At 45.1% G+C, this 17,401-nt stretch overlaps 1 protein-coding gene across 3 annotated transcripts in view; it reads right to left on the bottom strand.

Annotated features, from left to right (window-relative positions):
- Positions 1–17,401, bottom strand: part of LOC149359429 (uncharacterized) — a 215,525-nt gene that overhangs the window by 109,450 nt on the left and 88,674 nt on the right. For all 3 annotated transcript variants that reach the window (XM_089571655.1, XM_089571656.1, XM_089571657.1), the window contains exon 3: positions 14,416–14,577. In XM_089571655.1, the coding sequence (XP_089427781.1) occupies positions 14,416–14,577 (162 nt within the window). The remainder of the gene's footprint in view (positions 1–14,415; positions 14,578–17,401) is intronic.

Raw genomic sequence — 17,401 nt, 5'->3', positions numbered from 1 at the left:
CATCCTTTTATCGAACTTTTATGACCGCTCGTACAGCAAAGACGTTCATCAACTAGAAGTACTTAACAGTAATTCTTTTAGATTGTGCCTGCCAAACATTGGATGCACAGTATCGTTGTTTGGTGGGAAAACCTTGCTTATAACCCATTCGTCACTATCGCTTATTGGATACCCTTTATTAATGGCTGCATAATCTTGCGTCCATTAAAATAAGGCGAAAGCCTTTAATGGCTCATAGTGTCGTCCGTTAACAAAGCGTGTCACAGGCGTTTAACTCGGGAACTAAACAAATAGAAGAAAACCTATGGTTGCTTCAGATATGGGAGGGAAAAATGAACCTAAAAACAAAGTTTGATGACTGCAGGTCTATTATTTAATTAATTATAGGCAGAAATACCGACATTGCATCGAAATAGCGCGGACGTCGATATAGCCATGGGAACGGCGTGACGTCACATCCACCGGAAGTCGCCACGGCATAGTGAAAATTTTTACAGAATGGTCGGGAAAACGTCGGAATTGTGCCAAACTAGATGCAGCAATGTGTAATTAAGCGCAATGAACACTTAAGATCCCCGAAAGATTTACAGCCTTTGTCAAAAGTTTGGAGCCCAGGGGTTTTCTTTTGAGCCACACTGTGTCGTTATTTTTAATGTATCTCTAGCGCTCCAAATTTCCTCGTCATGAGAAGATTTCTGGTACTGCCTACTGCAATAGGTAGGACTTTCATGAATGCTCCTGGTGTCCCAATATAAAGCTTAGAAGTGAAACCCCCGGGCTCTAAACTTTTGACAAAGACTGTACAATTTGGGTATCGATATAGCCACGGGAACGGTGTGACGTCATATCCACTGGAATTCTTCACGGCATAGAGTCCTCAGCTTTTGCCTCTCAACACTTCAGTTGCCAAAGTGTGCACGCAATTTTTTGTTCAGAGGAGTGTGTTGGATGTATTCGTTGCGGTGTATTCTTCAACGCAGATGCCTGTCCTGCTTGGTGCTTGAAAACGCTAATCAAGCTGTGCAACTTCAAAATTGGTGGGCCTGTATGGTCTTCAAAGGTTGCCATTTTGCACAAAGTGCATGTTTTTGTTTTTTTCTACATTTAATTATTATTAAGACGAAGTTATTGAAACGCCCATTGTAGCGCTACAGAAACGTTAAAAAAACCGCATTAAAGGCAATCTATAACGTTTGACCAAAGTGTTTCGCTGCTTAATGGTATAGAACTCTGGGCATCTCTCGCCTTTCTCCCTTTCTTTCCTCTATCTGTCGTTCTTTCGTTCTTCGGGCATTGTTGATTGTTTGCTTTGTAGCTCTTCTTTTTTTCTTTTTCGTGCTGCGCCTTTTTTTTTCTCTCGCTCCCAAGAAGTAGTTTGCAGTCCGCTTAGGAGAGCCTTCAGCGCTAAGCGTTATTTCTACGTTCCGACCACTAGCTTTGTTTTTTTTTTATATATACCCTCGATATTCCGGAGAGGCACTTCGAATTCACACACTTGCACTACCTCGACATCGCCTTATTAAGGAGAAAAATGGAAGAAAACTGAACTTGCAGAAAAGTAGGAGGCAGCCATTCCCAATAAAGACCCCCGGCTGGCCGAAACTTTCAAGCATTCGGCGACGTTTATTCAAACTGACCTCTACTTATTGGCTTGTCTTGGTGAGTTCTAGATTAACATCAACGCTGCTGCCGTACTCGCAGAGCAGGCTACTTGGCTGAGTGCGGACGCTAACCTAGTGAATCCTTCCATATGCAGGTGCCAGAAAGCTGATCTTCGCTGGTCAAAGGAAAGGCGATCCAAGAGAATATTTGCAAGCAAACTCGCAGAGAGAACGATTGTGGAGGGAGCAGCCTGTGTCCAAAATGCACTTATTTCACTTTTTGCTCTAAAAAAAGTGGTGTCGTTGTGGTTTGAGCGAAGAAAAAAAATTGCTCGCTAAAAGCGAAACCTAAACCGGGCCCACGGCCCTCCCCTTTTATATCAGTCCATAAGGGGAGTAAGCAGCGATGTCTGCCTGACAAGCGACATAAAATGTTGTCCGGCTGCAAATACTGAAGACATCAACGACGGCTCCTTTAGCTTTCTGATTACACAACAATTTACAAAACTGATGTTCAGTTACATTCCGTCATTTCGAGGCGAACTGTGCGAGAATCTTAATTTTTTTTTTTTGAGTTGGATGTAGTAGCTGCAGTATTTTATTATTTGTTTGCTACGTGCATCACCCCATATGCATTGGGCAGGAGGGTAACAGGCTAAGCTCCACATGAACAAATTGTTTCAATGCCACCCCCAAAAGAAAATTTCTTGATCTTCAGGCAGTGGTCAGTCTCTGAGATGTATAGTGTAGTGCCCGGCTATATTTTCGCGCGGTTCATGCCTGTTTAAGAATAATAAAGATCGTGGAAAAATTTTTAATCTCAGATGGCTTCTGCTGTATTTCAGTTCTTGATATTTAGAGTTGAATTTGCTTCCTGCCTTGCTATGCTGCCGGCTGTAGTTTTCGGGAACAAATCTAACTGACCTAGTTTGTGTTCTTTTATATTTGCTTCTGAGCACAAATGTATGTAGGTCCAATCAACCACATTCATATTCAACTATTGGTTGCACATCACTTAAACACAGCTGTGTTTCCGTTACTTAAAAAATGAGAGAAATGGTGCCGTATGAACCCCTAAACTGATAGTGCCTTGTTTACAAAGAAGTTAACATGGTCATTTCAACGTAAATCTGAAGTAAAAATGGGCCCTAAAAATTTGAACTCCTTGCTTATGTTCAGAGTAATACCATTAGTTCTGTACTTGCACAAATGATTAGCCCGTTGTTTTTGTTTTTCTTTTTAAGATGGTGACATGGATAGTTCTATTTGTATTTAATTGCATGTCCCAATGCAAACACCTGCAGCCGCTGCCGTGGCTCAGTGGCCCTGGGGCTCGGCTGCTGACCCGAAAGACGCTGGTTCGATCCCAGCTGCGGTGGTGGAATTTCGATGGAGACGAAATTCTAGAGACCCTTGTGTTGTGCGATATCAGTGCATGTTAAGGAACCCGAGATGGTCGAAAGTTCCAGAGCCCTTCCCTGCGGCGTCCCTCATAGCCTGAGTCGCTTTGGGGCGTTAAATCTTTCTAAACTCCTATAAGCAAACACCTTTGTCTAAGAAGTGCATAGGTGAGCTTGCAGGATTCTTCAATCGGAAATGCCACCTTCTACTCTATAAACAACGCAATCATCGTCAAACGTCCTGAGTGAAGACTGTATACCAGTAGGAATATCCTTTATGTACCACAAAAAAAAACAAAAGTTGCCTGGGCACAGAAGTTTGGGGCACTTCCGACGGTACTGGTGCATATTGTAAAGAAAAATCGTTTAGAACGACAGTCTATCCCTATAGTTACATGTGTTCGGTAAGCCACTAAATTAATTTGTAATCCAATTATCAGCTTCTAATTCGGTGAGGAGGACACTGTGCGGGACTACAACGTATGTTTTGCGGGAATCTAAGAAAATGCAATCAACTACTTGTTCCTAATAAATTGTCGAGGCTAAGTCATGAACCAATTTTACCAGTTGTGTATTGCTAGATAAACCACGCCTGTAACCGAGTTGGCTGCGGGTGAGGAGATAATTTTTACTTAAACGTTTTTTTTTGTTTTATTGGAGTTTAACGTCCCAAAGCGCCTCAAGCTATGGGGGACGCCGTAGTGAAGGCTCCGGAAATTTGACCACCTGGGGTTCTTTAACAGGCACTAACATCTCACAGCACACGGGCCTCTAGAATTTCGCCTTCATCGAAACTCAGCCGCCGCAGCCGGGATCGAACCCGCGTCTTTCGGGCCAGCAGCCGAGCGCCATAACCACTGAGCCACCGCGGCGGGGTTTACTTAAAGGGGTCGTAACGCAGCTATATATTACATGCTCCATAAATTTGCAGGTCATACTAGTCAGGAAATATAATCTTTCGTTCTGAACGAAATTTCGCATACTACTCTTATGTACGGGGACTAACACGATTACTTTCAATCAGCAAACAATTACGTTTTAAGCGGAATGAGACAAATTATAGAGAGCTTGGTACATGGGCTTATCAGAGCGGTAAAAAAAAGATCTGTTAAATGTCCTCCTTTTGAAGGAGAGAGAGGGACACTTTAATGGCTGATCCTTACGATAACACAGGATTGGTGTGGTGAGCTGTTCGCATGTATCGCGATATAAGTGATCAACAAAAGTTCAGCTTAAGAACAACTAAATCCTCTGAATAATAAACTATGCGCATGATTTAAAAATTTTGTTCTAGGTGTAAAATGTACCATAGAAATATCCCACCTACTCCATTCTAAGTGTACAAAAAGTCGCTGAAATCACTATATGGAGGAGTGTCGCAAACCGGATCCACCCAATTAAACGCCATTCAGTTTGCAGCCTTCGGGCTGCGGCCGTGTATCTGTTTTTTCAGCCAGCGTCCGTTCCGGCGGACGCGGTTGTTGCGACGCTCGTCTTTACTCTCTCTTTTACTCTGTCCTCTTATCTTTCAACTCTCTCCTATCTGCACGTGGCAGCGGTGGTGGCTCGGCTTGAGCCAGTCGGCAGGCCCGTGGTGTTGGTGGTGCAACTTTATTTCCAGCGGATATAGAGGAGCGACCCGAAGTCGCCCCCCGCTTAAACGGCGGCCGCTATCCCTTGGGCAGCAGCGGCGTCTTCAGCCAGCTGAAGGAGCTTGATCTGTGTCCCCGGGTCGGGGCTCAGCAATAGAGCCTCCCAATGATCAGAGTCGGTAATGAAGCAACTCGCGGGTAGGGACGGCGGGCAGTTCCAGATCATATGATTTAGATCGTCTTTGGCATCACAATTTTTGCATTTGTCTGAGAGTACAGTCCATCCGAATAGAAGCAACACAATTGGGGATTTGGATAGGTTTTAGTTTGAAGTTTACGCCAGGCTTTCGCCTGTTGCTTGGAAAGCGTTTTATCTGCTGGGGGAAATCTGAGTCTTGCAAGCCTGTAGTGCTGCAGGATTTTTCTGTAAGAAAACAACCTGTCCTGGCAGGCCCGTGCACTTTTCCTTTTCATCCTTCTCTCAGTCGCAACCAACCAACCTTCAGTAAATAATCCTATTAAACCTTCATTAGCCAGCTTATTTAAAAAAAGAAACACATTTCAAAGTCATTGCGGATTATGAATTGCAGCCTTCGTTCGTGGGGTTTAAGACTAAAAAAATGCTGCTTAAAGAATAAACGCTCAACTGCGTGTTACCCGCCATGCCAGTTTTCCATAATGCTTTCCTAAGGGTTTAATCAAGGTGATTTGCTACTAACAAATTGTTCTCGCTCGGTTGAATCGAAGTGAGCGCAGATAATGAATTAAGCGGTGAACTTTGTTGAATAACTTCTTTGAAAAAGTAGCGCTGCAAACTTTTTCCATTGTTATGCCATTGCTCTAAGTTTTTTTTCTGTACTGGCACTCAGAAACGGCACTGCAGAGAATATTAACCATATTTAAAAACCAGTTGCCGGAGAAAACTGCTTTTGAGAGTAAAAAAAAAAAAAGAGTTGAATGGACACAGGCTTGCCCTCGTTATATTGAGCTCAGCGAATGTTTCGAAGCTTCAGAGCGAGCTCAAGGAAATCTGAAAAGCCCAGGAAAGCAAAACACAAGCAAAGCGTTTCAGGAAACTAATCCTCTCTAGCTTACACAATAGCCGCTACGAATAAATGCCTGCGATGTTCCAGCGGAAGGACGTCGCAACCAAGCGAGTCGTTTTGTGACGTTAAGCCCATAATGCAGTAAGCCAGTAAATTTAGTGGAGGCTTTCAAAAGACAACCGGTTTGTTTGCGCACGGATAAAATCCTTCTCAAAAGTTTTAAGCAGGGAGATTACAAAAAGGCCTTTGCATTGAGCAAGCGCTCCATATAATCAGCGTAGAAGTCAGAATTCCTGCGCAAGGGTTCCTCCGTGTGAACCATGGTTCATCAAAGTCCTTCTAGAATGCATTACGGTGCGCCTAAATTAGGCATGTATTCGTTTCGTGGTCAGCGCTCAGTGTCGAGCTAGCAATTTTGTCTTATTGCTCACAGCATTGAAATACGTAGCAGCACAAAAGCCATGAGGGGGGGTAAATCATCAGTCACATTTCAAAAGAGCAACGGCTATGAAACATGCACGCAATTTTCTAAGAGGATGTAGCTTCCTCTAGTGCTCAAAAGCAGATCAAAATTTTACCTGGTATCGTTTTTGTATTATAAGGTTTTTACTAATGCATCGTTTGCTTAAAACATACCGGATGCAGAGTTTCAAAATTTTGTACGAGAGCAGAGATTGTTATTCTTCACAACTTTGACCGAAATTTTGTGCTTTTGAGCTATAATAGGCTCAATATGTTTTTATGTCTTTCTCGCTGAAATCCATATTACCACGAATCTTTGTAGTGTTTCTTCATTAATTCTTCAAAGCTGCCGGCACGCCACTTTATCATATTGTTTGCGATGCAAGGCGCGCCCAGGTTTATCTCGATTGATCGCATCCGGGCGAAGCCGATTCTAAGTTGTTCCAGAATGTTCTAAGCACTTTCTGCGCTTGATCTCGAAAGTTTGCTATTTACTTTAAAATGAGCACGGCCGAGAGCGGTTACGTTCGGTTCGACGACGGCCGAGCACGCTTGCACGCTTGTTGCTACGCCGCCGCCTACTCATTCAGTTCTTTGCGGACGCAAGTCAGCCTAAATAAAGAGTTTAGAAGCCACTTTCGCTGTCTTCCTGCTCTACGGACTGCAGTCACCACTACGTGACGATATACCACCCATGCATGTTTATTTAGCACATAAAATACAAACGGACTTGTGTAATTGGTTCTGGCTTTCCATCGCAAAAAGCAGTGACATAAATTTGTGCCTTACTACTTATAAGACTGTGTTGGTCAAATGTTTAGGGGAATCCCCCAAGGTGGAGTAGATTTGTAATAAGGGATTAATTACTCATTGGCATCCACCCGAGCGCAGCCATACGGCTACCAAGAAAAGCTAACAGCTTTCTCAGAAACTTCGTAGTTAAAGAAAAATTCGTCTTGGTCAGGGGTTCGAACTCGGGACCACCGCTTCACCGGAGCAGTCGCTCTACCAATTGAGCTAACCGGGATGGCAAGCTTACGGCAGGGCGAGAGCGAATTGATCAATAACTCGAAGTGGGAACTGTGTTGGTTAAATGTTTAGGGGAAACATTTGACCAAAACATTTCCCACTTCGAATTATTGATCAATTCGCATTCGCCTTACCATAAGCTTGCCGTCCCGGTTAGCTCAATTGGTAAAGCGACTGCTCCGGTGAAGCGGTGGTCCCGGGTTCGAACCCCTGGCCAGGACGAATTTTTCTTTAACTACGAAGTTTCTGAGAAAGCTGTTAGCTTTCCTTGGTAGCCGTATGGCGGCGCTAGGGTGGATGTCAATGAGCAATTACTCCCTTATGACTTATAAGAGTCCAGTGAGAAATGTAAATAAACTCCAAGAACACTTTTTTGGAAAAAGCTTATATAAAGCCTCTGAACATTCGCACTCTTACACTAATCGTGACGACGCAAAAGTAAAAACAACAACCTTATACTACACTACCTTAGTATAGTATGTTTTCTGAAAGCTAAAGAAATTTTCTATCGGGTGTTTGTAAAATCTAAGAATCAGTTTTTTAACAAATCATTTTCCCCTTCACTTTCAAATTTCAAATTTCACTTTCAAATTTTGTTTTAGAATCATCCGCGAAGTTTAATTGCGAGTCAACTGGAAAGAACAACAAGTAAAAAAGCTTATTGCAGCGTGCGGCAGGCTTTTCACAGCCTTCGAGCCAGCGGAGGAAAATACCGGATGCAGAACAAATTCCAAGGGTGGGCGCGTGACTTCCGGCTGCCACACATTTTCAAAAGTTGGCAGCAATACTACTGAGCGGCGCTCTGCCTGAGGCAATTTTATCTGACTCGAAAAGGGATAATTAATGATTACTCTCCCTTCCGGTCTTTTTAACGTTCCCACGGCAACCCCTTCGAAAATAAGCACAGCAAAGCGAACCAGACCTGACAATCCCCCCCCCCCCCCCCCCCCCCCCCCCGTATGGGGTACTCCGTGTCGCTGTGTTATCACTAGCTTTTCTTGCTTTGCGTGGGTGTTTCCGCCCAGTTCATAAGAGCATTGGTTCTTGCCCTTGCGCATACTCTAAGTAGCAACCTAAACAGTTAAAACTGATTATCAGTAACTTCAGCGTATGATGTTCCTCGTATTCCTAGGAACTTTCGACAATGGGCAGGACTCCAGTGGGACACTTGCACACTTCGCTGAACAAGAGGCTTTCGCGCGAAACGACACCTCTCGGTGTCTTCCTAAGCTAAGTATCAATGAAATTTTCTAAACCTGTGGCCCAATTTTCTTAAACAAAACGCGGAAATGCCGCCACAGAACAGTCATTTTATGCGCTGTTCGTGGTGGTGCCCAGATGAGTGCACATACTTCATAACAGATTATCTGGAGCTCAGTGCACGCGAAAGGATTATAATTTTATGTAAGGGATCTGCCGGACCTGCGGGTGCGCAAACGGGCGCTTTCAGGACATCGCCCTTTCCCCAGACCTTTGCTTGTACTGCCTTTTCACATGCGGCTCAACGGCTCATTAAAAGGGTGGAAAGGCAGCGCATCCTTAAGGGCCCTGCTGTAGGACTCCAGCAAAGTTTCGTTATGGTGTGGTAGCTTAATTAAGTTGGCGTCGGCTCTTAGGCACAAAGGCGGTCGGAAGGAAGTGAGCTATGGGAAGTGTACAGTAAGGCATTCCGAAATTAAGAAGTAGGCGAAAGCGATGAGAAAGCAGGGAAGAAAATGCCTTTTTCATACACCCCTCGCTCTGCCCTTATACCAATAACTTTCCTATTTCCATCGGTTAAAAAAGGTTAGCAGCAGTTTAACTATATTACAGCGAATGGTGGAGCGATAGCCGTTCTTGCTCTTATGATTTAGCTGTTTCTTACCTCCTGGCTTGGTTTTTTTATTGCGACTGATGACGCCGGTCAAATTTTGGGATAACCATTGTAAAGCCTATAGTCAAATTCGCCTGGGCATTGATGTTGGTCGAAATCGAGGAAGGTCCAATTTCGGGGGTGGGTGGACCAAATTTTGTGAGTTACCCGGGTCAAATTTGGAGATCATTATAGTAGTAAGCACATTCAAATTTGGCGGACATCGATTTTGGTCCAAATTGACAGAGGTCAAATTTCGAGGGTGGGCAGGGTGAAATTTAGGGAATCGATACCCGGGCCTAATTTTAAGACGCCGGTGCATTGGCCATTGCCGAAGTATACTTCGGCATCGAAATTTAGGCTGTTGCTATGAAAATGCTGTCAGGTGGTGGCTTCTTGTCAAACACGCAAACAGGCCTGAAATTCCAGTTCTGGATTGAGTATAGCTATCACCACGGTGTAAGAATAATTACACCGTGGCTATCACTCTAAATACCGTCACGGCCGGCGCTCAGCGTTTCCAAAGTCCAACGCCTCACTCTGGCCGTCAGCGCGAGGAAGTGGCTAGATATCGCAGTCCGCCAGACCACTTTTATTTTTTATTTTTACAGCTAAAGCTCGTATAGCTTTGGTTTAGCCATATAGCCCAACACTCTACCGTGCAACTACCCGCCGCGGTGGCTCAGTGGTTATGGCGCTAGGCTGCTGACCCCAAAAGACACGGGTTTGATCCCGGCCGCGGCGACCGAATTTCGATGAACGCGAAATTATAGAGGCCCGTGTACTGGGCGATGTCAGTGCACGCTAATGAACCCCAGGTGGTCTAAATTTCTGGAGCCCTTCACTACGGCGTCCCTCATAGCCCGAGTCGCTTTAAGACGTCAAACCGCAACAAACCAGATTAATCTACCGTGCAACCTACCGTGTCAGCCGTAAGAGCTTTGTTGCTTAGTGAATTATTGTAAATTAACTGACTGAATTCATTTTAATTTAGGCTAAGATAACCGAATGAGGAGGGGCAGGAGGAATGTGCCACACGATGGTAGTTCAACGTTATGATGCATGGCTATGTGGCTAAACAAATGTTATAAGAGTTTTAGCTACTTCATGGCCTTAGGTGTGAAGACTAGCTGTATAATTTTTTCCTTATTTGTGCCCAACTTGATGCTGGATATTTTTGCGATACTGACATTATCTTTCTCAAAATCCATTCTAAAAGCTCGCGCTGATATGACGCGTTCGGCTTCTTCAGACAGCCTTTCATTAAATTGTTATTCACTTTTACCAGGGCCTGAAAAACCGTGGCCGTTTAATTTAGTGTGTTGCATACGATTAGCAATCAGTTTAATAATCTTCCTGATGCTGCGCAACGAGCAATCAGTAACTAATTCGTTAATGGCAGCGTTCGGCTGTAAAGCACGGTACTCACGTCAGCTTAGAAATGCAGCGTGACTGCTGCTCAACAAAGGCAGCAAATCGACATTAACCCAGAAACCACATCGGGAAAAATGAGACGCCTTGAGGTCACACCGACTCACAAAATGGCATAATTGAAGGAGTTATTTTCTCCATGTGCATTTTACAACAAAGGTTACTAGCAGGGTACCCTTACGTAAGGCACGTTGCCGGAAGCACAACCGATCGCAAATAACTACCACCGAGCCAAAGGCAAGAAAAAAATGCTTAAGCTAAGCAACGGTTTTGCATGGTTCCAATTCAGCGACAGCGGACGCCCCTACCGGGCAGTCAACTTTGGGAAGACACCGCTGACCCGACCAGCGTTTCGCTCGGCACTACACCAGAGGCTCCATGACATCCAAAAGGACGCGTAAAGACGCACAAGTCTTGTGCATAACTCTCGTTTAAATACTGAGCTCGTTTCGAAAAGAGCAGCAGTCGCAAAACAGCACCTCTTGGCCGACAATGTAACAGCAGCCAGTCGATGGACGTCAATGTCTGTGCAAGGTTTCTTTTGCGAGGCATTTACCGCTTCTTTTCCGGAGTTGTATGCGACTACAGAAATGAGTTGCGCACTGGAAAGCAATTCTCTCCGGCCGCCTTAGTCAGCCGCCAACTAATAGAAAGCCCAAACAGTTTGCCGGTCCTGCAAGAAAAAGGAAAAACAGGGACATCGGTCCGACAACATGGTCTGTCAACAGGATTATCCGGACGAACCAGCAGTCAACATGGTTCCTACTGAAGGAGCAAGACAACTTGAAGCCTAGTTAGCAGTTCGGCCAGCCGACAATTTGCAGCGAGAGCATCGTTTCCGCGGCAACTTGGGTGATTACTCACGTGGAAAGAACGTCACTGCGAATAAGGAGACCTCTCAAACTACTTTGAGCCTGTGTGTATTTTTTACGGGCCTCTCTTGCTTCCTAATCTGTTATGATGGGTACGGTGTCATTGTAGTGACAAGCTGCCGGCCAGCAGGAAATTACTGGCGGCTGCTAATGGCAGGCGGCGGGTAAACAAGGCCTGTAATAATAAAATAATAAAGAAAGACCGCTCAAAAATAAATGTCTGCAGGCTGTTTTTGTAGGCCGACTATGGTATCGGGCGTCAGATTGTACCCGGTTGTAAAAGGCGACAAGATGCAGAATTCAAATGCATACTACCTGCGTCATGCCGGAATAGGGAAATGTGATGATATCTCATAATTTCTAGTTTTAACATTCTGGACCTTCAATGTATACTCCCTGTTCCCTCCTTCGAGAAGACGGTATTTCTATTTCCAGATATGATTTCCATCAATCACTATGTCAATAAATCCATAAAAAAAAATTGCGAGGACACTTTGGCAACTAAAGTGTTAAGAGATGAAAGCCAAAGTCACTATGCCGTGACGACTTCCGGTGGATGTGACGTCCCATGGTTCTTGTAGCTATATCGATACCCAAGTTATACATATTTCGGGGATCTTAAGTGTTAATTGCGCTTGATTACACATTTTTTCATCTAATCTGACAGAAATGCGACGTTTTTCCGATAATTGTATGACAATTTTCACTATGCCGTGACGACTTCCGGTGGATTTGACATCACTTCGTTTTTGTGGCTATATCGACATCCGCGCTATTTCGCCTCAATTTCGACATTTTTGCCTATAATGTTTTAACTAATTAATCTATAGCCATCAAACTTCGCTTCTTGCTTCATTTCTTTCTCCTCTGTCTGAAGCAACCATTGGTTTTCTTCTATACCTTTTAGTTCTTGAGTTAAACGCGTGTGACACGCTCTGTTAACGGACGACAGTATGAGCCATTAAAGGCTTTCGCCTTAATAATTTTCCATTTTCAGGTAATATTCTCATGCATACTTTCGTACAAATGAGACGCCAGAAGGTCAGTACTAGTTTAGAAAGAGTGAGAGAGGGGGATTTTCATTATTCAACTTAAGATTAACCGCTGTTGTTCGTGGAATCTGTACCATTAATTTTGGTGCCTTCTCACCTGACCGCTTCTTCTCCACTTTCTGATTAATGTTGCCAATATTGAGAGTGCTACTACTCTGCGTTCCCTGCATTAATCTCTAAATTTTCTTGATCAAACCTTGGATATTTTACTTCCTTTTCGCCTCTTTGGTGTAACTATTGAGTGCAGTAAAGTCCTTGGCCTGCGTTGCAGTTATACCGGAACTTAAGCTTTTCAGTAACAGAGATTTTGCTGACTGCCACCACCTTGTTAATCAAAACTATTTTCCGGCGTTGCCAGCAATATTTTATTGATAGGGGGTCCTACACCATGGTTTCTGCTCTAACTGGAGAGAGCACTTTCCGCAACGCTCTTCATACCTCGTCTAATCTCCCATGCTTACTGATTGCTTTCCCACCATAATTAACTGTCGATAGCTCTTCAAGTATGAAAACTGGCTACAGCTCTTGGATAAGATGCTTGCGAAAATTGTTCAAATTTTCTGTTTCCAGTGAATGTTTGTCCGGCCTTGGAGACAGGTCCTTCCCTTTCGTCGCTAGTGAGACTGCCACCGAAATTTCCGGTCGCTTCTGGAGCCATCTCCTGTTTTGGTAAGGAAGCTCGCTTCACGAATCATTCAGTGAGCATTTCTTGTACAGTTTCGCCTTGGCTAACATAGTCTTACTGATATTCGCAGTTATTTGCAACACCAAAACAGCACCTGATCACTTCCTCTAATTTTAGAGGAAATCGGTTTCATTTTCTACTAGGAGAATGTTTAGCACAGCACTGGTATTTGGGCCTATAAGTACAGCCTCTAATACGCAATATGTACCCACACCTTCTTTGTATATTTGAGCATTTTAAGAAAATTTTGACATGTAGAAGTAATCTGTATATTAGGTGAAAGTAAGTGCACGAAGTCGACTTGGACAGCGGGGCTTGCCAAATTCGGATAGCAGATGACCGCCGGTCCGCTAGGTGAACATAGTTTATTCGGACAGAAAAAAGAAACGTAGCCCGAAGTGCCCAAAAAAGTTGGGATTTGAGACTAGCACATTTTCTGGAATTAGGTAGCTGCAGAAGCCCGCAAGACTGGGTTCCATGAAATCAAATGGGAGAGACATTTGTCCTGCAGTGCTGTGGTGAGTTGACCATTAGGCGACACAGTTTGTTTCCATAAATGTGCATCTCTCTCTTTCTGCGGTGTACTCTCAGATGTTTATGAAACCTAAAATAATTACACGAACATAGAAAGAGGAACAGACCAAGTACTCCACGCAAGAATACCGCATGCAGGCGAAAGCCTTTAATGCCTATTACTGTCGTTAGCAGCCGTGTCGGCAGATGTGTCCGCGTTTCGGTTACGTGCCTCATATAGGCGTATGACAATCATTACTTGATTGATACTTAATCGATGGCATTTGAAAGACATTAGAAAGCGACTTAATGCGTTCTATTATAATTGCATAATAATCAATGACTAATTAAGTAATGCTAGTAAAGCAACTAGCCTAATTAACCTTTCTAGTCAGAGCGGATAAATAAATAAAACCGCGTAAGAAATTGGCCGAGTTGGGGAACCGAACCAGGGTCTCAGGAGTGCGAGGCGAGCACGCTAACCCCTCCGCCATACCAGCTCGATGGTTTGGAATGAACTAAGGCGCGTCTAGTGAATACGGCGTCTTCGTTTACTCCGGTTTTCCTCCCTTGCCGTTACGGCGAGGTTCAGGTGTCCACCGAGATATGAGAGACAGATACATTTCCTTTCCTCAAAAACCAATTTACCGACGAGCAAGGCGTAGGGCCGAACGGGCGATGGCGTTCTGTGGACTCCCTGGCAGCGTTGCAAGACGCTCTCGCGTTCCACTCTTAGAGGCGAAGCTTTACATCTTAACCACACATCATTGACACAAGCAGCAACACTGCGCTTAAGGCTTTCGCCTCACCGCACTTTAGGTCAACAAAGTGCGCCCTGAATTTTTTCTAGGCATCCAATATTGCCTGCAATTTCACTCACCGCAGCCTTTCTCGTCCGAGGCATCCGGGCAGTCGTTCCGGCTATCGCAGATGAACTCCCTGCGGACGCACTGTCTTTGCTGTCCTCCGCACGGGAAGGAGCCCTCCGGACACGGGTTTTTCGTCGCTGCTGCTCCGTTGGACACGCTCGCAGCTGACAGCACTGCACAACAATGTAGAAGACAAGGACAAATATTGTGATCAGAACGCTATCGGCATATTCGTGCAGTAAGGCGTTAATCTGCCTTTTGTCATGAAACAAACACACACGCACAATTTAAACAACAGGTGGCACGTGCTAATAAGTTTGAGCATGCAGAAATATGTTTGACATGTGCTCAGTCAGAGATTGGCGGAAGGTGCGGTAGAGATGATGGTGCCCAGTTGGCAACGAGATTGTAGCGATGCAGTCACGCCATCTACGCTCGCTTTAACCAGTTTTAGGCATCCAGGATCTCGCCTCACTTGCGTAAACCGCGTCTTTTAAACAAGATTGATTCTGAAGACGGCGCAAAAGGGACAGGAATAAGCAAAGCACCAGAAGACAACGGGGAGGCGTCAACTTTCAACTGAGGTTCATCCGCCCACATCCTTGCATTTTTATGAAGCACCCGAGTCAGGCCGCGGTTATGGTACTCGTCTGATGACCCGAAACACGCGGGTTCGATCTAGGCCGTGACGGTCGAATTTCGATGCAGACGAAATTCTAGAGGCCTGTGTACTGTGCGATGTCAGTGCACGATTGGCCGTTGGCCTCATCTTGATGGATAGCTTACGAAAGTATACTTATCATGCTATCACAACTGTAACTAAATGAAATTAGGTCAACGCGTGGCGACTGCAAGGAAGAGGTGTCGAAGGCATTGGAGAGAGCCGGCATGCGCCGTTTCCCAAAGCGTCACCTGGAGGAGTTCCCGGCCATAACAATACCAAAGCGATTCCAGGCGATGTATACAGCAGTTAACGAAGTGACCTCAAGAGAGGCGTGCTGCTTGTGATTACGACTGTCCCGAGAAGCAATTAGAGGACCATGCGGCATCTGTCACAGGAACAGAGGGACAACGCCAGTAATTAGCAGTGCAAGATAAAGCACCGAGAAGGTCCAGCCGCTTACGAAGATGAAGGCGATTTCCCGGTAATAGATGGTTTCCACTGCCTGCAGAAGAAGACGCCACACCTACCCATGCAACGAGGCAAGAAATGCGGAGCATGCCGGATATGAGCGAAGTACAGGAACACAGAGCGGGGCGGACGTTACCATTGGGCACCAGCGGCAAAACGGGGAAGGAACAGGAGTCAATCAAGGGGGGAAAACAAGGGGCCTCGGTGGTAAAAAACGTGATTCCGTCGGTTTCCTTATGTCCGGGGCGCACTCAGCCCAACGCCTACACCCCAATACCTATCCCGATTGAAGTAGAAACAATCCCAGTGCGGAAAGGAGGAACCCCTGCATTACCGAACGCATGTCCGGAGATTCCCGGGGGAGCACAAAAACAAAACTCCGGGGGAGCACAAAAACAATTCCGGGGGAGCACAAAAACAAAAACTCGGAGCACAATGCTGCCCTCCAAAGGCGCAAAGCAAGCAAAGATACATGCAGGTGGAATACCACATCAAAAGCATATACCACGGGGGCAGATCATTATAGCTTCTGTCCCACATGAAAAAAAAAAAGAAATGCCGAGCTTAGAAAAGAAGTTCCGCTCTGCGAGAGGAAAAAGCCTTTATAGGACAGAGGCCACACCATTTCACCACTAGTAGAGGACACATCTTCTGATGAAGTAACAGCTCAGCACTGCAGTACGATGGACAGTTGAGCTTTTTGGTAAAGGTTCATTCTGGGTGGAACAGCGCAAACCGACAGTTTGCGCTGTACTAATCAAAATTGACAACTCATCATCCCTACACAACTGAAAGTAAACACGAAAAGCATTGACGCGTTATCAAAAATCAGCCCCGCATCTAAAACAATGTAGGGAAGAGGCACATTCTTACAACTGGTCGCCCATATCTAAGAAAATGTCGATGAACCATACTCAGCTGAAACAAGGAGACGCGGGTATCCGAACACAGCAATGGACCTATAGAAGAATTCTCAGCAAACGTGCCCCATTTCAGCACTGCATCTCATAAGCAGCATGAGCGTGTAATGAGATTGCATTGTAAGAAAACCGAACACTTCTTCGTGTCTGACTCCAAGGTATACGTCCATCCGAGCGTATGACACTGTTCCCAATTGCAACAAGGGTTTCACCGATAAAAGTCGCATACAGTGACAGCCAGATTGGCGGAAGAGTGCTACAATATGGTGCAGGAACACTCTGACACCATCGCTAGCATTAAAAGCCCTGCTTCATAAATTCTGACTGATTTCATCAAGAACAAATCCTCGAAATCTTCAGTATACCTATATAGGATATCAAAGGGCTGGTAATACAGTAAGGACTAAGCAAACGTAATTGGTTTGGTTTATTGGAGTTTAACGTCCCAAAGCGACTGATGCTATGAGAGACGCCGTAGTGAAGGGCTCCGGAAATTTCGACCACCTTGGGTTCTTTAACGTGCACTGACATCGCACAGCACACGGGCCTCTAGAATTTCGCCTTCATCGAAATTCAGCCGCCGCGGCCGGGATCGAACCCGCGTCTTTTGGGTGAGGAGCCGAGCGCCGTAACCACTGAGCCACCGCGGCGGGGCAAACGTAATTCAACCGTTACCGCGAGACAACTCTCTTTCTTCTAAAAGATACCAACAGCCACGAAAAATCATCGCTTTGCAAACACTACAGTCCAGGAAGCGGGGTTCTCCAGAGGGAAAGTGTAACGCACCTTCGTCCTCATCAATCGCAGAACCATTCGCGATGGAAAGTAGGCAGACGACGATAACGAAAAGACCTTGCTGGATCTAAGAACATCAGAGAAAGCAAGTAAGACAGCTTCCTTAGCCCCCAGGGAAGTGATCACGCCAATAGAAAGCACGGAAAGAAC

Source organism: Amblyomma mixtum, chromosome 2, assembly GCF_055824585.1.
Source record: "Amblyomma mixtum isolate Tamu chromosome 2, ASM5582458v1, whole genome shotgun sequence".
NCBI classification, from domain to species: Eukaryota; Metazoa; Arthropoda; class Arachnida; order Ixodida; family Ixodidae; genus Amblyomma; species Amblyomma mixtum.
This window is presented reverse-complemented; position numbering and strand designations above follow the sequence as displayed.